Source organism: Haliaeetus albicilla, chromosome 4, assembly GCF_947461875.1.
Source record: "Haliaeetus albicilla chromosome 4, bHalAlb1.1, whole genome shotgun sequence".
Taxonomy (NCBI): domain Eukaryota; kingdom Metazoa; phylum Chordata; class Aves; order Accipitriformes; family Accipitridae; genus Haliaeetus; species Haliaeetus albicilla.
This window is the reverse complement of record NC_091486.1, coordinates 28,017,422-28,040,142: the sequence shown is the minus strand read 5'-3', so window position 1 is coordinate 28,040,142 and position 22,721 is coordinate 28,017,422. Positions and strand designations below refer to the sequence as shown.

Here is a 22,721-nt window from a genome sequence, read left to right as displayed (position 1 = left end):
ATTTGTTACTGACTTTCATCTGCCATTCTGTTTGCCCACTCATTCAGTTACATAACCCTTTGGCAGTTCTTTGTAGGTGACTGTCATCCACACTGACTTCAGTGACGTGTCATTAATCAACTTTCTCATCTCAGTTCTCACCTCTTTCACTAAAGTCACTTATGACTATGCTGAACTTATCACAGGTCCTACCACAAATCTTTGGAAGACTGCTCTGGTGACCTCATTATATAAGATACACCATTGTCTTAAGGCTCATTCATACAGTCATTTATTTTGCACTGATGCCAAAAGACAGACCTTACCATTTGTCTCTTAGCAGGCTTTGAAAAGAAAGTGACAACATCCTTTAATATGTTTTCATTTTTTTCTGCTGGACTACAGTTTCTGGGATATTTGTTATAGGAGCACTGTCCAGCTGTTGTCTGGAAATAAAAATAACATCATCACTGTTAGAATTTAAACATCAGGTAATAATCAGAATACAGATTTCTGAAAGGCAAGAAGCTCAAAAGGAATGTAGATTTTACTTTCAGAATTCTAAAACACAGGGGCTGAAGAACTTTCTTGTTCACTCTGCTTCACCATAGCTAACAAATTGAACGCATACTTGGTACCTAGTTCTGCTATGCTCTGCTTCTCTTTTTTGTAGAATTCATATAGTTAATAAAATTATATTAAGTAACCTATGCTTACCTTGATATCCAATGTGTTGAATAATTTGAAGTCATTAGGTGGAAAAGCATTAGGTATCATTATCTCTAAGTTTGTATTTGGAGCCATGTTTGGTCCTGCACTGATAACCTTGTGGGGAAGAATGTTATACATTTAAAGCTTTATTTCATGGTAGCTATTCAAGTAACAAAAATACATGTATAAATACAGAATGGGGTAGCACCTGCATTGTTACGCTGTCATGAAAGTGCATTCTGCTAGGACTTGTAACATTTTGCTTAATTCATTCTGTAGGATTACTGAACCCTTCACTTCTCTGAAGCCAATGAGTAAGTAGTGCTAATCAGCAATGACTACCCTGAGGTCATACAGACTGCCTTCTGGGAGAACATGCAAAAGGAACTAGGAGAGATTAATGTCTAACTCCTGCTTTTAATCCATTGAAGACAAATCTGATACCTATAGATCGTCTTATAAGGAGCTCCTAGTTCCTTTTGCTTACCGTAAGATAATTGCTTTTAAAGTGTTAATGGAAGAAGTGGCAAGTCAGAACTGCTCTACCACTTTCAGTCCTGCTCGTGCTAAGTATTTTTTCTCTGACCATTCAGTGGAAGACTGTCCAGGCCGAAGAAAGTGTTCAAAGAGGGATTAACAGCCACTTCCCATCACTAACGCACTAAAGTTGCTCACCATGCCCTTTTACTCTTAAAGAGTTCCCTCATTGACTGTGCAGACTGTCATTAGATACACTGGAAATCTGAGCATTAACCTTCAAAACAGGGACAATAGGGTTTACAAAAGAAAAAATCTTACATGGAAAGTGAAGTTGATATTCTCCTTCATACATGTAACTGGTGAATCTTTCTCATTTGTTCCATAAACAAATGAAGCTGGTGATACAAATCTACAATGGTTTAGAAGTTGTTAATTAATAGAATTGCTATATATAGTTAGCATAACTTTCTGCTCCATGCTGTTTCCAGTAAGATTGGTTCTAAGAAAATACCTGAGTTTGCATTTAAGTAAATCTAGGAATACTGAGAAGTCCTCTACCTTTGTACTCTTCCTTCTTAAAAAGGCAGATGAATCAGAAGAAGTCATAAATCTTCACCCAAAACTGTGCTTCATGAATGCCCCACAACGAACCCAGAATGTGGTCCATGTTAAGCAAGGAATGTGAGGATTTGCTGTGCTCTTATTAAATACCTCTTTCTATTAAAAATATTCCAGTTCTTAAAAAATATTAATCTGTTAAGAGACAAGTTCAAAGCACCATAGATATCATTGGTCTCATCTCACAGTAGTGGAAACAAAATCTTAGAAGTGTATGGGTATGGGTCAGACCCCAGGATAGCTGTGCCATCTCATTCCCAGGATTTTTCAGCTACATCAATGCTTCTGCTTAAAAGTTTTGGGAATTTAGAATAGTAACAAGACAACAGTTCTATGGATGTGCAGGTATAGTAATAGATGACTTACCCATGAGCATTTAACTCGATCTCATATTTTAGAGGTACAGCTAAAGTTAGCGTGTTATCCAGCAACGTGTTCCCATCTTCATTTTTACTATAAAAATGCAATGAGAGAAAAAATGAGTATTGAATGCATCATCATATGCTATGCATCGTTTCTATAAACAAATATTAAACAGACCTTTCGGCTTATTAAAACAAAATTTTTTTTGGTAACATGTCAGGCAGTAAAAAAAAAACCCAAAACCCAGAACATTTTATACAGGCAGAAACCTGCTCATTATTTAAATACCTATTATCTGAGTTTTTTTGTAATTTCCCTTTCTCTACAGATTTACAACCCATGTACTTTCTTGCAGTTGTGCTTTGCTAAGTTTTTCCAGTGTTCCCTAGTCTATTTTCCAAAGGCAGTAATATCTTTCACTGAGCAATTTTTATTAGACTTTACCAGGTAGCATTAATGATGATGTTGAGGTCATCTTCTGCTCTGGTAAATGAGCTTGCATCCAAGAGGAAACTAAAATCCAGCTGTAGAACAAATAAAATTTTCTTTATATCAAATGATAGTGTGTCTTAACACAGTTTAAATAAAAATATTTTATTAAACTCATTTAGAATTTTCTGCTCTAAAAAAATTCAGAACTGAGAAAATACTTGCTTTTTGTGTCTTATACTCCCTTTCTATCAGCCTAACACATTTGTTCATAGCCTTAGTCAGCTCACTTGTCCAGGAAGCCGAGCGCCACCAGCTGATGCATGATACAAACAATGTTGTCCCTTAATGGGTTATTCCAGAGAGTGTTTAAGCATCTAACATTAAAAGTAGCAGAGAGATTCAGATACCAACATGATAGAAGATGTTAGTTGGGAATGAAGGAGAGATTCTGAAAAACAAGTCTGTTTTCCCCCTGAAAATCCTCATAATATATTTAGGGTGTTTTTAAAGCCAGGAACTTCATACATAGCTTACCTTTGATTTTTGATCTACATATAAATAACCAACGCTGCACTCAAGTTTCATGGCATGAATTTCTTTATCTAATACTTCACAATATATCTGTTTTTCTTCCTAAAATAAAGGACAAATTATTGATTATTAACATAAAACTGCTTTTTTCAGACATTTCAAATTACATGCACACACTGAAATTGAGTGGTTTATATTTCCCTGAACTAGGCATTTGTTATTTCACTGATGCAAATATACAGAACATTCCTATTATTCATGACTACTTTAATGTATCCTTATATTGATTACTGTAACCTGTTACTTCATCTTCTGCTTGCTAATAGCGAAGCTAAGGTGTATGCATCAGACCCAGTCCCACTCAAGTTTAAAGCCAACCTCTGAAAGGTGTCAGGGGGATTCTACCAGAGAGCAGTTATTTTAAAAAGGCAGAAAGAGAGAACAATTAGACTTGTGACTTCTTCATCAGACTATGTATCTGTGAAAAAGAGCAGATTCAATGAGATCTTTATGATCACTGAAAACATGATCGTCAGACAAAAAGTAGCAGTAACACCCTGAAATATTTTTTTTTTGTTACCATCACATCCTGTTGTTGAAATGATTTAAGTCACCTGTATTGATTAAATTGCACATAGTTGAGGTAGCTAGAAGTCTGAGAACTTAAAAACTGGAGTTTTGTCAGCTTTTTGGGGGGGGGGGCTGTATGTTGTCAGTATCGAAAGAAACTCAGCAATCCATTAACGTAATTTGAAAAATGTCTGGTTGAAAAAGACAAATATCAAAGGATTACTGTTTGACAGATTTTTTTTTTTTTTTTTTGTTCTTACCAATTCTAAAACTCGGACGAAATAAAGACCTCTAGGGATTTGAATGTGGAGGACAGTTTCATACGCATCATCTCCAACATTAAGCAGAGAAATGTTCAACAATAAAGTCTTCATACTTCCAACAGCGAGATATGTTTTCTTATCATGAGGCCTATAAAAATAATTATCATAATAAGTGAAAAGTAATTCTATATACGGCTTGTATGCAAAAATTTTCCTCCACTGCTCTTTTAGTTAATTTCATGCAGTTCTGACAAAGCTCAGCTGGAGATCATTAGGCAAGTTTTTACTCAGTTCTGTAACTGAAGGTATTACACCAGTTATATAATGGTCCACTCCAGTATTGTACTTTTTAAGGCCTGAGGTTATTAATGCGAGAGCAAGAAAACTGTTATCAGACCAGTCATGCTTCTGGCTTTTACAAGGTAGGTCCTTTCCTTTACAGATGAGAATAGCAATGTGCTACTCCTACAGTATTTTCAGACACTATTTCAAAATTCAGTCTTTGTACTCAAAGTATAGGACTGAGTTAATATGAAACAGGTCACAAAGAGGGCAAGTGTACATGCCTATCTTATGATCTATGTAATGTTCTATAATCATGTTACAAGTACGGACACGCTATGGGGGGGCTAAAAGTAAACTTCAGCTTGACATTAAAGTTTAATTAAGACTTGTAGAAAGGCTGCCTAGAAACAGACATTTATCAGATATTCTGGCTTGAAACCAAAGCATTAGTCACTGAACACCTTTGGGAAAGAAGCTGGCACTTAGAAAAGCAACAGAAGGTAAAAGCACTGCAAAAGCAGATAGGTTCCAAGACAAAAGCAAATTAAAGAAAAACACAATGTTAACATTTCAGTAGCTTGATTAAGTTTACGTTAAATTTTAAAGTTGTTTTACTAGTTATATGCTTACCTTTCAGTCCTCTTACATGCATTACAGCCAAGCTCATTAACAAGATGCTGTCACAAAGATGCCTCCCAGCTTAACACACAAGTACACAAAAGCACCAGGTGCACATCTGGGACTACAACAAAGCTGAACTAGAGCTTTTCCCTGGTAATCATATTTCATTCTTCATTAAAAAATGCACGATGTGGACTAGAAATTTACAGAGCAGGCCAAAATCTAAGCAATTTAAACAAAACATGATAGTGTATGCATGAAGACTCATAACTCAGTAAATAAAGCATTACATTGACACCCCTATTTGGTTTCATTCTTTTAAGACTAAAAGTGTTTGCTTTGCTGTTCAAGGATAATGAATGCATTCTGTCTAGACAAAATAAATTAACACTTAACAGCTAACTAGTTTTTAATCGAGATTCTAGGGGCACAATGTAATTTAAGGTGATACTTCACACTTTATCAAGATATTTAGCCTATTTATTTACACTGAAAATCTGCTACTAGTACCTAATGCCAAGCAGGTATGTTGTAATCTGTTTTCCTTTCTTAGAGCTTTGAAGTACTTACAAAACTGCATTGCTAATGTCACGAATGGAAATGCTGCACAATCTTTCCTTCTGAAAAGTTTATGATCGTTCAAATAAAATAACCTTCAAGCCTAAGAAAATGAAAGGGCTTAAGACTCATGCTACAGGCCACATGTTAAAGTAGGCAGAAAGATACTAATCTTATTCTGAAATCTGTGAAGATGAAAAAGCTTGTGCTCAGGATCACACAGGTGTGATTAATCAGCATTATATGACTGTCATGATCTTTCGGTGTCATTTTAGGTTGTTCAACCTAGTATCTCCATTAAAGTAGGATCAACATTAAAAGTGATAAATTACACAAGAAAATTCAGGTCACACACAAAATACCTAGCTAGCTGAGATTCACAACAAGTACAATTTCTCTTTTTGCACACCAGCAACCCATGTTTCTTGCTTTGAAGTATAATATTCAATAAAGAACAAGGGGTTGATGATAAAATATAACTTAAAATCAAATCATTAAAATCCATTCTGAATAGAAATGATGCTACATGGCTTAAAACTTTCCAAAGATGATGCTAAATAGAAGTATATCTCACAAAGTATTGCTTGGTGTAATACAGATTCTGCAAGACAATATTAATTGTATTTAAATAGTTTGAAGGTGTGTTAATTATCTTGCATAACAGGATACCTGATTGGAAGGAATGGGAAAAACTGAAACATACTAAAGGGTATATAAAAAAAATCAGGGATGTAAATAAAAAAAAATAAATTAAAAAAAATCACAAAACAAAATTAATTTTGGAAAAAAGCAAGCTAATTCATGTAGGGAAAAAAGTCTAAAACTCACATAATATTCAACCATCTGGTGTCTCCATCAGCAGTAAAAAACTGAAGATGAAATATTCTTAAGTAAATGAGGAAAAAGAGCTACTTCACTATTTTATAATTGAAATAATAAATATAACAATGTCTTAGTACAAAACTGAAGTATCTTCTTTGTACAGTGCAAGTACAGTATCTTCATAAGAGCAGCAGAAATAATTGATAGCTTGTCAATTTAACAGTAGTTATGATGTCTACATATTGAGTATGTATTGTGCACTGTATCTTAGCCTAGTTATATATGAAGTGTAGTATACAAGTTTACCTTTTTATGAAGAAGATGTATTTTATGAGCTGTAAAGTCTTCTAATTATGCAAGAACAATTCTTCAATTATAGATATCCCTGTTACATTTCCTGGAAAATTTATGATTTAAAAATATTCTTCAATTAAACATAGCTTTACTCCTCATATTTTCTCAGGGAGTCCATAGTCTACTTTTGCAAATTAATGTTCTTTACATACAAAAGATTAAGGAATAATTTTGATAAAAACTTACTGAAGCAAATAAGAGAACTGAAAGCCACATTATACTTACTTTGGAAAAACAACTTTTCCAGAAACGCTCAAGTCAGCAGAACAATTTTCTTGGGAGCAAAATCTTGCAAAAACAAACTATAAAAGACAAATAAAATAAAAGCACTTTAATGTATTATGCATCTTATAGTGAGTAAAAGTATTTCCAAAGAAAGAAACTTATCACCTTGTTACCAAGTATCTGGAATTGGCTAAGAGCTCTTGCTCCCAAAAGCAAGTCAATCAGGCTATGATTTGCCTTTTTCCAAACACATTCTGCGTGTCCAGAATAGTAACAGAGAGGCTTTCCAGACGCAGCCTCTTGCAGTTAAACCAGTGGGTGTACGTTCAGCTGATTTTTTTAAAAGTAGTACATAAAAAGGGCAGAGGGTTTTAGAGGATCCAGAACTAAGGTCTCGCAGTCTCTCCTATGATACAGCACATTAACTTTTGCAAGAGGGTCTCATTACAAAAACTTTACTTACCATACTGTTAGTAAGGTTTGATGAGACTAGAGACAGCATGAGTTGCATGTGTCCATGCCTTGGTTATCAGTATGCTAGAGAGCACATTTATGTCACTATGTTCAACAGCACCCTCTTTCTCTCTAACTCTGTGGTTTCTAAAACAAAATTTTGTTTTAAAGACGAAAAGAAAAGCATGCCATTTAAAAGGAGCTTTTATATATCTCAGAGTTCTGATAGTCAGCTCTATCTGAATTACATGAAGCTTACTGTTTGTGAAAAGTCATAGTATGTTTATGACCATTTGGTAGTTAAAAATTCAGAGCATCTTGACTTTTGCTTAAGTCAGAGTCTGTTAACTCTTAATAAGTTTTTTTGGGAAAAAAAGTTAATTTCATACTCATTTAAGGATACAGAATACGCTCTTTTTTTCCCCACAGACTTTGTGTTTGAGAACCTGCAATACCTTCACAGAACTAATATTTCAGCAACATGGATGAAACACTTCAAGATTAATACCAACATGATACTGTGTATTTAACACAGACTTAATTTTAAAGAACAATTTTATACTGGAAAGTGACTCGTCCTGTGTAGTTGAAAAAGAATGAATATTTCAAAGAGGAGTTTCATACCTGTGTGTTCTGAGGTATATAATATTATATGTTCTTGCAAGTTCTCTGCACGTACCTCTTTTTTTTTAAATCATAACACAAATTGTATACCAGTTCTGCAAAGATATTTATTGTTTTTTTAGCGAAAAATTAGGTATTTTTTATAATGCTGTTTTATTAAGATCAAGGCACTATGTGCTGGTCTGAAAAATGCATTCCTTCACATGCTATATATGTGTGAAGCTTTTTTTAACTGAAGATTAAAATGTGAATATTTACTTACTGCATTTGAAAAAAGAGAACTCCTACACTAACCTTGCTTTTTATAACATCTTTTTCTTTCCTCCGCTGAAGAACGGGTTGAAGTGGTGAAAATTCTTGAGCATTTCTTTTCTGTAGAATATGATGCCCCAGATGATAACTTGCTTCAACGTGTACAGGAGTCAAGATATCCCTTACATCTTTCTATGAAAATTGGAAACCTAATGAGTTAATCATATAAGACAAGACATGTATGCTTATGTTTTAAAGATTATAAGGTTCCCTAGAACTAATTTAAAGAGGAACACTTATTTTTTACACATAAAATAATTTAAAACACCATACGGCTCATATACTTTTCCAGACATCTTTGTCACTGAAAGAGGTAATCAATCAGAAATGCAGAAAAGCATAATACATTCAATGACAGCATCAGGCATTTCAGCATGGAAGATTCTTTCATTAAAAGAATTCTTACTGAATAGTGAACCTATTTCTGTCAATAATACTACCTTACACACCTATGAAATGCTGTACTGCCCAAATAGAAAAATAGGCAAAAGTTGGCTAAAATGGAGAAAGTTAAGCGGTGGGATAATGCCAGACAAAACCCATGGATATTTCTGTATGAAATCAAACGGAGCTCTCCCACGGTACCACTAAATTGGGTCATGACTGCATTATATTTTTCTGCCTCTTTATTTCCTGTTCTGTAAGAAAAAGATTAAACTCCTCAATAAACGACCATTTTGCACATGAAGCCTTGACTGTGTAGAAATGTTGCAGATCAGAGCCCAAACTACCTACTTGTGAAAACTGAACAGCTTGAAGCACCGAGTACTAACAATAGCAAACCTGATTAAATTATTCCCTAAGTGTAGGAGATAGACAGACGCTGATTGTCCCTCCACATGGCCACTACTTTATTTCTTATCTGCAAGCTTCCTTTGGCCAAATCACATATTATCTAATCCATAATAATTTTCCACAAGGTCTTCTCTGCATCTGCTTTATATTATTTCCATTATACTAATTAGCTATTAATTAGTCTTTACTCAAAATACATAAAAACATACATCGTCTCTTGCAAGGACTGTACTTGACAGACATTCACACTTACTTAACTTTAGGAGCTTCATACAAGTACAGAAACCTCAGTGGGTGGAAGGAGATGCTTGTAATGTTATTAATTAAGAATTAAAAAGAAAATTGAATTATGTGGAGGAAAAAATACTAATGATAGACTATAGGAAGTGATAAGCCAAATCATATCCTTCCTCCTACACAAATACCTGCTGATGCTGGTTCAGCAACCTGTACAAGGTCAGCTGTCAGTCAGATCTCTCTTAGCTTACAAAACTCTTATAAGTAAGTGGCAATTTGCCACTGCTCCTGTAAGTAACATTCACTTAGGTGCAACTATGAGTTGAGATGCATCTGGGCAATTTTCCAGTAGATAACATAAGCTTTCCTTTCTGCCCCAAAGGTTTATCACGAAGATTTGGCTTCTAATAGTGTCATAAACAAAAAATAAGTAAAAGGAAGGAAGAAGAAAATAACATGGAAGACTTTTTCCCTGCAGGGTTTTTTGTAGCTGTAGAAAATTAAGTAAGTCTATTTCCCAGCCTCTGTGCAGGATCAGCTGCACCAGTCATCCTAATAGATGTTTGTTTCAAAAGGTCACACAATTGCTACCTTGAGGATTTTAAAGAAAAGGCTAGGCAAACTATTCCATTATTTTATTACCCTTGTTTCCCCTTACATCTAAATACTTCCTGTCCTTAGTATTTCTTTAAAGAATTCTTTTCCCCCTTAGATAAGGTTTTACAGGAGATAAGTCTATTTTTCCGAGTTTAATAGAACATAGTTCCTCTACATCCGCTAGTTTTTATTGTCTGATTGTGGTTTAGGACTTCAAGTTCTTCGCATTTATTCTCCAAAATTTTTGTTGGAATAGGCAAGCTTCTGTTTGATATACTGAATCACTCTTATTCTTCCTTGTCCAGTGAATGGCCTTAAAAATATTACATCCTTGTCCTGATTGCAGTTGTTCTTACTTTGAAGACAGGTCCCTCATTCATCCTCCAAAGGGATACATCAAGCATGAATACGAGAGTTTATTTGCTCCAGGGTAACAGTAACTTTGAGACTCCTATTGCAGTTAGGATCTTGCTGACTAGATTCTTACTAACTTATTTCCAAGTCAGTACCATCCTCAGTTTCAAAGGATGGTTGCTGTTGGTTCAAACTCTACTTCTGGAGAAACCAACACCCAACTTCCTCCTGCTGAGTAGCTGGTACCATCTCTATTACTGGTGTTGGCACAGGCCTCCCTGGCTAGCTGACACCTTGTGGGTCTCCAGCAGCCTCCTGCTGAACGCCCACTTGCCCTGGCAGCACTTCTACCTCTGCAGCTTCTCCTCTGAAGCACTTCTACCAGCAGATTCCTTCTACAACGAAGTTGTCTCTACACCTTCACAGACGGAGAACTGTAACCGTGTTCACTACTAATCTGGTCCAGGATTCAGGTTGCTATGTCCAGGAGAAACATGGATTTGTGCAGGCTTCAGTTTTGTGAGTAGAGAGATCACTTTTTCAGCACAATGCACATTCTTCATATTGTTCCATTCTAAATTCATTCATAAAACTCTCATGAGTGTTCTTCCTACCCCATTTCCACCTCTTGATTCTCTGACTATTTCCCTTGGTGAGTGCTGCATCCCTTTGCAGGAAAAAAAATAATCAAACAATTCCAAGCAAGTGTTCTTCTTCACGCCCTACTAGCCTTTGGCTCCTTGCAACAAATTCACAAAACAGATCACGCGAGACTCTCTTCTAGCAATCATCTTCATTTCACTTCCTATGGATCAGGAATGGGTTCTCATCAGGTGAGTCCACCTCATCTACTCACAGTAAAAAGGGGAGCAAGACCATACATGTGTTCTTTGAAATAGTTACAAATGACAAAACATAATAAACATTTTCTCTGTGTAATTACAAGTTTAAAGATTTTGCATTAAGGAGTACATAGGAAAGTTCCATCAGAAATGTTCAGCAGAAAATGTATGTTATCCTTATCTTCTTGGTTGCTCCAAACCAGCCTCAATCTATGATCTGTCATCCATAAAAAAGGGTGAAAAAATGCCAAGAATGCTCATGTCCTACTTTATCACCATGATCATTATTATGCACATTCTCACCGTCATAAGAGATGGCAGACCCACTGACTTCCCCACAGAAAGCTAAGAAAGCATCAAAATTAAAATATATTAACTGTGGAAGTTATGAACACAAATATTTTACTTCCAAAATGATGTGATGCAATCGTAAGCAAAATAGGTTCTTTTGCAGCAGGTGTGCTTTTCAAAGGAGAACAAAGGATTTACAGGGCAATACGTATTGAAAATTACATTACCCTCATAAATGCTGGATGATCTTTGCAGGCAATATTCTTGCTGTAAATCTTCACGTTTCCTGAGATTTTATCAGATGTTCCATTGGAGGAAAAATAAAATCTTGCTTGTGTATCCACTTTTCTATTCACGTCAACACTCAGATTATAAAGCAGTACTACCAGATAAAACCCAGGGAAAATAAAAGTTATAAAAACTTTAAGTGTTAAAATTTTCATGAATTTATGATAGAAATTACATCTTCTGACTCACTTCCTTAAGTATGTTTCATAATATCCATTTTGAAATGCTATGCTTAAAAATTCTCTGACATAAATCCATACCTAATGAAAGCTTCTAGCCCTCTGAAAATTGGTTGCATTATGACTAATCCCTGATACATGCTTTTACATCAGGGATAGTTTTGTGAAGTTATATTTATATTTTTCTACTAGAATCTATTTAAAGAAAACCTGCTTCAGTCACTTACAGGGCTGACATTAAATTTCAACAAACAGATAAGTCAACAGACACTGACAAATATTATTTAACTTCACAGTTTTTTCTATTTAAGTTAGCATGAATTGCTATAACAAATTGCAAGTAAGTTTCAGAGCATTACTGATCTATTACTTCTCAATCTCTGCCAAAAGTTGAATTAGGATATCTAGAATTTCCTCTAGTCTTTTCTATTTAAGTCAAAAAGTCTTATGTCCAAATCCAGCAAGGAGAATCCAGTCTGACTGCTCATCTTTCACAACAAATATGAATTTCAAAAGATCTGAACTCAAAACTTTACAGTTCATCATTGGATGTGTTCTCTGTAATGTGTTCCTAAAGGATATTGTATATTCTCATACAGAAGATGTAAGCAATTTAATTTTTATATACCATGTATTTGCAGGGCTGTTTGCAGTTTACAAATAGCATGTGACAAACAGGTTAAAAGCACCCAGGCAATACAGCCAAATTTTAGACAGTAAATTATTTAAAATAAGTTCACCATGAATATTCCCTCCAACAGATACTGCTTGGAGCAATACCAGGTTTTGCCAAACGCAAAATTTGTATTATATAAAATATAATACAAGATATATTTTTCAGTAATTTCGATGGGACTCCCTCTCTTTGACATAATGTTCCAGAGTGGTATGCTCAGGTGCTTGAGCTGCTTTATGAAAGGAATGCCTTTTCTCTATTGCTAAGTGGAAGACTGCATCCTACAGCAGTCCTGTATGTTTTGGTCCATGTCTGGGAGGACTGCTTTTAGAGGACATCTGAATATCACGCTGAATAATCCATTTGATTGTACATTAAGAAAAGACATTCACCCACCATTAATTCCCCACCTAATTGCAAAGCAACAGCCCAGACATTTGCATGTGGAAGGTTCAGACAAACTTGACAGACATTCCTTTTGGGCCCTGTGCAAAACAGAATATGGTCCCTGGGCAAGAAAGCATTCACAGAATAAGTGCGCTCTATTTTTTTTGTGAACCCTAATGGCATACTATCTCATTTAAAAACCTATCAAAATGACAGATCTATTATTATGATGCTATGAAAGGGACCATCTGAAATGGCATCATTACAACGTAGTTCAAAAGTACGAGTGTGAATTTAATCAAACCACAGTTAGGTAAGTTAATACAGGTACCAGAAATAGCATATCTATAATGGTACTGTTTTAGTACTGCTGCAAATCCCATGTGAAAATACTACTAAATGGTTGTGCACAGCCCCAGCTGAACTGTTTTATCATTGCAACCCACCTAGCTAGCTAAAAATTAGCCTTTGTTTGTCTAAATCAGTTGCCATCAAAACTTTAGGTTACATCGTTGATGCAATAGACAACTTGGAGTTCTACCTTCATCCTCACACTATCTTACCTTTTTAAAATCACTAACTCTTCTAGGTCATGTAACTCCAGTAGTCCTAGTAGGGATGTGCTGTTATTCTAAATTGAATAAAAGTTCAATGGCCTGATGTTATAGGGTAATTAGGAGCTAAAAAAGGTATCCATGTTTTTAATTTTTCATTTTATACTGAACTCAGATTAATGGTCCACTAAATACCAATAGCATTATTCTGTAAATAAGTGCATTTTTCCAAGTAGCTTACCAATATAACCAGGTACCTCTCGTCCTGTATAGGCAAAGCATATCTTCAAATTCATACAGATGGCAGGCTGGTCATTTTCCATGCAGTTTAAATTAGTTCGATTTATTGAATTAGGATGTTTTAAAGAAGCTTCAACAATTATCACTGGTTTTGTTCTAAGAATAGAAAAGAGTTAATGTTCACAAAACACTTCAGAAATAGCTTAAAGAATCTCTGCAGAATCTATTTTTCTATTCTGTAATTATCAATTTTTTAAGCTATCTGCATTTTTCAGAATCCAAATAGTTGTATGCACATTATTTGTTGCCTCAAGAAGTTTCAGAATGATATTTCTTTTCAAGGTGTTTACCTAAATGTTTCAGTTGTAGAGCATCCTAGAGCCTAATGACTGAAGCTCAAGACACAAAGAAGAATACCACAAGGTGAAAATATACTACTGCATTTTATTAAACTGCATTAAAAAGTACAGTTAAATTGTATGGTCTTTAAAAGCACTGAAATGTAGCAATCTCACCTCAGCACCACAGCAGAATCGGAGAGAAATGCACCAACTGCTACATCTGTCCAAAAAAACCAGATCAATAAACATAATTTGTCAATGGTAATTACTTCTCAGGTACAAGCATTTTGTAGCATATTCACCTTCTGGTCAACATTAAAACACCATTTGCCCTTTACTTATTAGAACACACATGCTAATATTCAAAAGTGGTGTTCTCCGTCTAGAAGATGATTCCTCAAATTCTTGTCCCCTGTCCTTCAATGCTGTGTGCTAATTTGCTGGGCTTGTAGATACTGGTAATGTGATGACTTGATTTCTATTCCATGTTTAAGTGGCTAATATTGAAGGACAATTCAGCTAAATAGCAGGTATTTGCCTTCTTTTTAATCCAAATATTCCATATTGCTATACACACACATATACATGAACAACTGAGTTCATATATATATATAACTATATATATTTTGTAAGTATGAAATTATACATAGAGATAGAAAAAAATATTTAATTTATTCCAAACTAACTGAAAAGTATTCATGCAATAAGGAAAGAAATACACACAGTATATATACCTCTCATATGAGGTAGCAAAAGTACATCTGTCAGATGAGTCTAAATGATATAAGGGTCTGAGGATGTGACTCCCAAATCAGTAAACAACAGGTGACCTGACAGCAGACTACCTGTGCACTGCCTTTTAGCCCAGCATTACAAATTGACCTGGATAACTTTTCTGTTGACATAGGCGATAACTTTATGCTTTTACACCCACAAGGGCAGGACAGGCAATACCTGACCTGACCTAATGCTTATCTGTGGAATGTCAAAATATTTTGACAATATAAAATTTTGACATATAAAGCAATGAGTATATACTTGGAACCAGCTAAGTTGTTTTACACCAAATTAGCACTTCTGTGTCATGTCCACAAGACCTCAACAGTCTCATTCCAATGCTGTGAGCCCCGAGTCAGGTTGATGTATTGTTCACACAGACTGAGAGTCAAGGAGCTCAATGACTCCTGGCAAAATCCAGAGTACATGAAGACCAGTAAGATTTTTAGGTTAGCACACTAGTCAGGACAATGAACGTGCTTCCAGCACCCAAACTAGCTCATTGTGACATTAGCAGATGAGATGTCTGCCGTAAAAATAAAAATTACATTCTTCCTCTTCTGCACTAGGATCTTACTATTAAATTGCTCTCAGTCCTTGAATAAGAGTTAGATGACCATGAAAACTGCCTGCTTGGCCTCAGCTTTACCTCTTTTTCCTTATTCCCAAAATGCAAGATGTGACATCATTTTAATAACAGATTTTGCTTCTGTTAAAGTAGCAAGTAGCATGGTAGAGTTGTCCCCTATGAATCTCTACTCTTTTAAAAATGAAAACTAAACAAAATTGTTTAATTCACCTTGATAACCATTGTTATCTGTATCGATGCCACTTGCTATGGATTGTCCAAACATGCTTAAAGAATTACTGACTTCATGTCCTTGTATTCTCTGAGGAGGAAAAAAAAAACAAGAAGAGAAAATTATTCTTGGAAAGCTAATCTTTGAAATTTCCAATGAAAAATGTTAGCACAACCATCCTGAGGCTGAAGGCAGTGACACGCTTACCTGTGAAAGTATACCTCCGAAGGTAATATTGTTCAGTTACTGCAAATGTTGTATCCCATAAACCTTGAGGCCTCCAAAACAATTTATTTTTCTGTTACAGATTACATTATGGCTGGAAATCACAGACTATGTAAAACATTTCTGAAGTCTTTTAAAGTACCTCAGATGATCTGAGTGTTAAATGAAGGAAAAACCCGCTCAAATTTAAACTTAAGTTTTTTCTGGATTGATTATTTTTCATCGAAAAAGCTTACCTGTGAAAATGATGGCGTTATGCCATCTTCCCTGCCATTGTATATATAAATAACCCCTTTTAGATTATCTTCTTGTGGAGCCCCAATTGCTACATCTGTGGACAAACAATTTAACAATAATCAGTTGACTAGGAAACATGAACAGGGAAGAGTTAAACAAATCCAAATCATGATGCATGCAATGCCAGACCAAATTTATTTGACTGAATTCAAAAGGAGTGCTGAAGATAGATAAAAAGCAAATGGAAACAATACAGACCAGCTCAGCAATCTGACTCTGCCTTAAGTACTATGTTTCTGGAAAACAAGGGCCAACTACAGCCATTTTGTTCAAGACAAAGTCTGTTCCTTCCAATACTGAATTTGACTCGTAAGAGTTTAAGAGGTTATCATGAAGAATAGCCAAAATTATCATGGTCTTTAAAAAAAAAAAAGCAGCCTTGTATTCATGGAACTATGATCATTTTCCTGCACTCTGCTATTCCCACATGGATTAAATCACTGAAACGCAAGAGGTACTCTTACTATGCTGCCTGAAATGAACCATTTATTTTTCTATGAACTGTTCTTAACAGCTGATAACAGGCTTGAACAGGAATTTAACTGGGAAATGAAGGTAGCTGGTTTGTACAAAGTGGTATATTTTATGCCTAGATGATTTAATCCCAGAGGAGTGTGGCAACACATAAGAAACAAACCAGCCAACCCACCCTCAACAGCCCTTACCAAAAAGCCCCATGGTTCAAATAGCCAGAGGTTGTTAATCAAAAAGGGGAGGGAGGGAGGAAGATGAATTACATCATCTTGAAAGTCACTAATAATAACTGTGAACTTTCATTCACAAATATGCAAAACTGAACTATCTGCAAATCAGAAATACTGTATGCTGCAACAAACCAATATCACAATTAAAACAAAGCTCTGACGATTTGGTTTTACTGAACAGTTCTCTGATTGAATCCATACTTTGGTGACTAAAACACACAAAATATGTTACATCTTTCTACTGGTGAGATGAAAATAGGACAGCCAAGTTGTGCTAATTAAAATTACACATATGTTCTTGAGGAGGGCAGATTCTACACCAATGTGCACACCATTATCTTCACAGGGCTGATACTGATGGTTTAGATCATTGAAGAAGTTGGCTCTGCTGTGCTTTTTATTACTTGCTACAGACAAATGGTTTCTAACACCCAATTTCTCTTTACATTTTGCTTCCAGCTGTTTTTCTTACAAATTTTTTTCCTACTGCCACTCTCAATATTGCCTCCACTTTTTCTTTTCAATGTTTTTGCTCCCTTCAAAAGCTAATCCACTTGTTTGCTCCACCTCCCCATGCAGTTTTAGGATACCCGTTTTACATTGTATTCTGTGTCATACATCTACTTTGCTATGCTGCTATTAATTTGATTTTACTTCTCTGTTCTCCAGCCCTACATTTGGATACAGTTTTCCTTTGCAGTTTGCAAATGTTTTGGGGCAAAACCTGAAACTTTTGCATTACCTTCACAATTTTATACACAACAGGAGAAACAAAATTTAACAAGAGTTTGAGGAACAGGTACCAAAGGTGGGGGGGATGGGGGGGGGGGGAGACTACTTGCAGGAAAAGGAGACAAGATAAGAAGAAAATGACTGTTCCAAGCTTTGCAGGTTATGGAACAGGACCAAGAACATAAGACAAAAGGGAAGAGTGAAAGGAGAACCCTGGATCGTAACTGCAAATAACAAGGGTAATTCAGAAGTGTGAAGAAAGACGTGGACTTGGTAAAGATACAGCCCAGAAAAAGCTAACAGTTTTTGCATAAAGGATATTAGGTACCTGCATAAGTCCAAGTTTTGATGATGAAAAAACTGAAACCTTTTATAAATTTTTGAACAGTAGAAAGCACCTGTTGTTTTTTTATCCTGTCCCTACACAGCCTATTGTGCCTGTCCTTCTGCTGGAGGGGAGCACATGCCAGTTTTTCAGACAGGAATACTGGATATTCCTATTTGTTTGAAACCATGACAGAATGAATGAAGCCACTGGGCCAGGTGCCCTGTGCTTGTCTTCAGTCTAGCTGAAGGCCTCCCAGTCAGCTGTGTTTTTGCAGGCTACCTAAACAGCTAGTGAATGCCCTTGGAAGGAAAGAAGCTGAGAGCAGTAGACTATGGGGCTTTCTATAGCAAATACATTTTAGGCAGCCTGACTGGAAGCAGAAGGGAAGTAGGCGGCCATGAGAGTCAGTCTAGATGTTATAACACATCTTACATCCTTTCATCTGTTTTCTATAACTAAAATACCTTTCATCTATAACTTTCACATGGCATTCTCTTTTCAATGTCTATTACTTTTATGCTTGTTACAGAAGTTAGACGCAAGTCTGGAGACTGAACGGCTCTGCCCTCTGAGCAGGTTCTACCTGAGCATCAGTGGAAACTTCAGCACATATCTCATCATATTTGGAGAGGATGTTTCAGCCTGGGTGGTGGGGAAGGAAGGGAGGATATTCTCGGCTTCTGTTTAGGCATCTAGCTTTATGTGCCTGAAATTGATCTTCCTGTATAGACAACAGGAAGAAAAAGCTCCCTCAGAGCCCCATTAACATTTTGAATTCACTACTGGGGCATGGTCATCAAAGTCCTTCCCTGTGTTCGCCGTCCACTGGGAGCCCATGCTAGGCAATTCATGAGTCACCTGAGGGCCTGACTAGGAAGTAGTCCTACACTAGTCTCCCAACTTGCACATTGTTTTCGATATCCCCATGTGTTTAGTACTTCCAGTTGGTGACAAAGAAGCAGATCTTGACTCAATGCATAATTTTTATTTATGAAGTTACAAAATCGCCAGATTGTTCCCCAGCTGTTCCTTCAGATGTCTAAAACAGGATTAGGGATTCCACTTGAGGTCCAGCACCCAGAGTTACAGACTATGCTATCACCTTATGCTCATGCTCTTTATTAAAGTGACAGAACCTAATCTCTTGGTACTACACATCAATGACAGTGAGACAGCTATATTTCAAATCAGTGGCCTAGAAAAGAAAGGTCAAGTCACCAACTGAAAGTCTTCTCAGACTTCCATAATCCTGTTTATCGTGACAGTCCACTGCTCAGAGAGAATTAAGCCCAAGGGGTTTTCTTTATATACTTACCTTCAAAACCATCATTATCTATGTCTCCTAGATTGGCTATGGACTCTCCAAACCTGGCTGCATATGAGTCACTCCCGCTGAGCTCCATGTTCAGTTCTACCATCCTTGCCTCCTGAAGGAAAACAGAGTCAACGGCACATTAACAGAGCATCTTCCAGGTGACCTGGAATATTACTCAAAATGTTAAAACTGCCTTGGATGCCAATACATAATCCTACTGAAGTCCTTGGTGTGGAAGTGAGCATTATCAAAGATATTTAACAGTATTTAGTGTAAGAATAATAAAGAATAGGAAAGTTGTTCTTTAACAAAGAGAACAGCAATGTGTTCCCACAGCAAATACCTGTAAACAGCAGCAAGCTTATCTCAGAATACAGGGGCTTACTGCTCTGAGAAAACTGTGTTTGCTAAAAAAGTAGTAAATGGTAGCTGCTTCAGAGCTATTGCGTGTGCCTGACTTAGTTGTAGGTATCCTGGAGTGACTTAGTTCTCTGTGAGGAAAACGTGTTAAGAAAATGTTAATTGCAAGCATAAGAGAGTAAATATGTATTAGTGTGGACAGGAAGTAAAGGAAATAAGATATGAAGATAAAATTTACAAAGCCAGATGAATTCAGAAGCACACTGAAAATAGTGATTATACTTTCACTTCTGATCCTTAAAAAGAATAAAAGGAAGCTAATTCTAATCCATGATCTGTCCAGTTACTTTATTTGCCAAACTGAGAACTACCAGTCTCTTTCCTGACCGATGCCACTAACTGCATGCAAATTTTTCATTCCTTGTTTGTTGCTGAAGTGCTAAATAAGTTGCTCTTCACATGCCAATTCAGTGGTAAGCATGGTAATAGAGAAGAGCTTGCAGAGAGGCTGTAGTGGCACACCATCACCACCCAAAGTTACTGTGAAACAAAACTAGTCTGTCCTCAGTTCTAACACTAGCGTAAGTAACAATGCATTACAGCTTATATCGCTAGCCTTTGCAGGTGTGCTACACAACCCTGCTGGGATTGTCGCTGCAGTTCTAGAGTTGTTTTTCCTATATCCTGAAATATTGTATGCTAAGAGAGAGGAAATCTCTTCTTCTTAGCTTGTTATACTAGAATGACTGTGTTACCGTGTGTTTTTAAGAGAAAATACTTACAGAACCGGAATTGATATAGACATAAACTCTTCCTTCTTCTCTGATGGTACTTTGCATTGGAGCACCAACTAGCAAGTCTGAGAGGCCATCTGAATTCAGGTCCACAGCACAAACTGCAGCTCCAAAGTAAGAACCAAGCTGTGTGCAAACAAGAAATCCCATTATTTGTGAATTTTGATGGAAGATGTGCTAGAAGTTCTAAGGTGCAGTAAAGTACTATGAAAGATTTACCTTTTTACCCCTTAGTTCGAATAGAATATTTAGTTGCTTCTCAATGCTAAAAATGTATGCCTGAAACAAAACGAAAATATGAGTTCAGCAAACAGTAATCTGAAACACTTCCCTGTGCTTTCTCTACAGCATGTGCTAGAGAATCAGCAAAGCAACACACAATATCACAAGGTACAGCTATTTACTATTTCCTATCTGTACCTTTCTTTAACACCATATTTCACAGCAATGTTATCTACACTATCTTCCCTCATTCCTTCTTTGACTTTTCTCCCTGTGAGAAATCATATCTATCTGATACTTGTCTTTAATGTGTCAATCTAAACTGGAAAATCATGGGTGGGTATGTGGGGGTATATTCTTCAAACCAATAGTAGAGGCAATCTCTTACTTTACCAGTCTGCTCCTGTTGGGGAGCCCCTCCAATTACTTCTATACTGGCTGATGTCAGAAAATGTCCGGCTCCAACAGAGTATCCTGTAAATTAGAAATACACTACTCAATACTGGAAATGCTATATAAAGAAAAAAAAAGGGGGGGGGAGCATGATGTATAAAAGCTGTCCACACCACAAATTACTGAGTCTGACATTCAGACCTCATGCAGGTTAGCAATGAAAACAGAAAAGAAAGTTTTTGAAAATAAGCAATACAAACAGGAAGTTCCAGCAAGCAGAAACAAGTGTCAGAAACACTCCTTTCTTCCCAAGATCTCAATTATCCACCATACTTTACAAACTAATAAAATAAATTGCAAACACCTTCTGTTAATACATATTCTGCAATTGTTCAGTGACTCCATATTGTAATACAAATAAAAATGATCAAAAGTCCATACAGTGCAATGTGGAAACACTTGATTCAGTTGTTACTCTTTGACTACTGTTGTAACTGGACTGCAGAAAAATGACATGTAGTGCTACTTATATACATGTGCACATATATACACACACGCACACACAGAGCACTGTGGACATACACATAGGAAAACGTCAGGAACAAATTGGAGCAAAAGTTTGATTCTGTAATAAGAAAACATTGCATCCACTTTTGTAAATGAATCTATGTAACAAAGTATTGCTATATGTGGAGACAGCTCTTAACAAACAGCACTGTATCTTGGTGCAGGTGTCCAGCCACAGAACTGCAAACTGAAGGCTAACGCCTTAACCTGTAGCTGTACAAGTCATCCTTGCTCTTTCCAGAACACATTATGGCTAAGTTGAAACAGGGAAGACAGGTAACATATTCTGCTACTCTTGCATTTACTGAATGACTGTTGATTTTCACAGCATGCAGAGAAAATGGAAAAATTTTGCATCAGATGAGAACAAGCCTTAAATCTTTCACCTGTGAAGATAACTGTCTAGAATTCAAGCTCTCATTAAGCCAGCTTTTTCTTTTCATATTTTAAGCTAAAAGACATGAACAAGGAAATTTACCATTTAAAGGTCAACACCTAGTTTTTACTTATTCAACAAAAAATTAAGCTTAAGTGGATGAACCTTAATTTACCTCCTCTGACCTTTATTTTTCTAGTTATTTTGGTTTTGCTGAAGTATAAACATAGGTAATTCTAATGAACTTTTTAAAAAACAAAACAAAACCCCAACAAAAAAAACCAAAAAGCCAAGCACACCCCAAAAAAGTACAGTAATCAGATAGTGGTCATTTTTATTGTGGTGTTAAACTGTTTGGCGGGGGGGGGAGGAAATCACAATTGACCCTTTAAATTTAAAGGCAAAGTCAAATGAAATTTTATTTCCAACCCCAGAATTGCCTCCTGTTTGCCATTACTACAGTTTTTCAGTTTTCTGAAATGACAGTTGCTATTCTCAGATTCCTAAAAGAAGCTATTACCTCGTGATTTCTTTAAGGCAGTTTTTTAAGTGCCTAAGGTCACTCTTTCATCAGGCCCAGCTGATTTGAAAGACTGACTTATCTAATTCCTTTTAAAAAAGTCAGTTGTTAATTTCCAAGATACTCTGAAGTAGTCAAGGAAATACTACCACAGGTTATGTACTACCAGCCTTTCTTTCTAACTTCCTTCTTTCTTTAAATTGTCTGGTACTTAAACAGCTTTGTTTCTTCCAACTTACAGAAAATGTTATGATACTTATGCACACTCTTCCTGCAATCTCCAATTTGTTAATTATTACTCTTTGACAGTTTAATGAAAAATGTAAATA

The 22,721-nt window shown here is 36.1% G+C and overlaps 1 protein-coding gene across 1 annotated transcript in view; it reads right to left on the bottom strand.

The window, feature by feature from the left end:
- The window catches only part of ITGA4 (integrin subunit alpha 4), a 39,804-nt gene that overhangs the window by 4,854 nt on the left and 12,229 nt on the right, over nucleotides 1–22,721 (bottom strand). Inside the window, 18 exon segments of the mRNA XM_069781591.1 lie at nucleotides 306–425; nucleotides 697–804; nucleotides 1,489–1,579; nucleotides 2,155–2,241; nucleotides 2,596–2,675; nucleotides 3,118–3,216; nucleotides 3,945–4,095; nucleotides 6,813–6,889; nucleotides 8,184–8,333; nucleotides 11,545–11,699; nucleotides 13,643–13,797; nucleotides 14,157–14,202; nucleotides 15,559–15,649; nucleotides 16,021–16,115; nucleotides 19,161–19,272; nucleotides 20,303–20,440; nucleotides 20,534–20,593; nucleotides 20,925–21,010. Coding sequence (XP_069637692.1) covers nucleotides 306–425; nucleotides 697–804; nucleotides 1,489–1,579; nucleotides 2,155–2,241; nucleotides 2,596–2,675; nucleotides 3,118–3,216; nucleotides 3,945–4,095; nucleotides 6,813–6,889; nucleotides 8,184–8,333; nucleotides 11,545–11,699; nucleotides 13,643–13,797; nucleotides 14,157–14,202; nucleotides 15,559–15,649; nucleotides 16,021–16,115; nucleotides 19,161–19,272; nucleotides 20,303–20,440; nucleotides 20,534–20,593; nucleotides 20,925–21,010 — 1,901 coding nt within the window.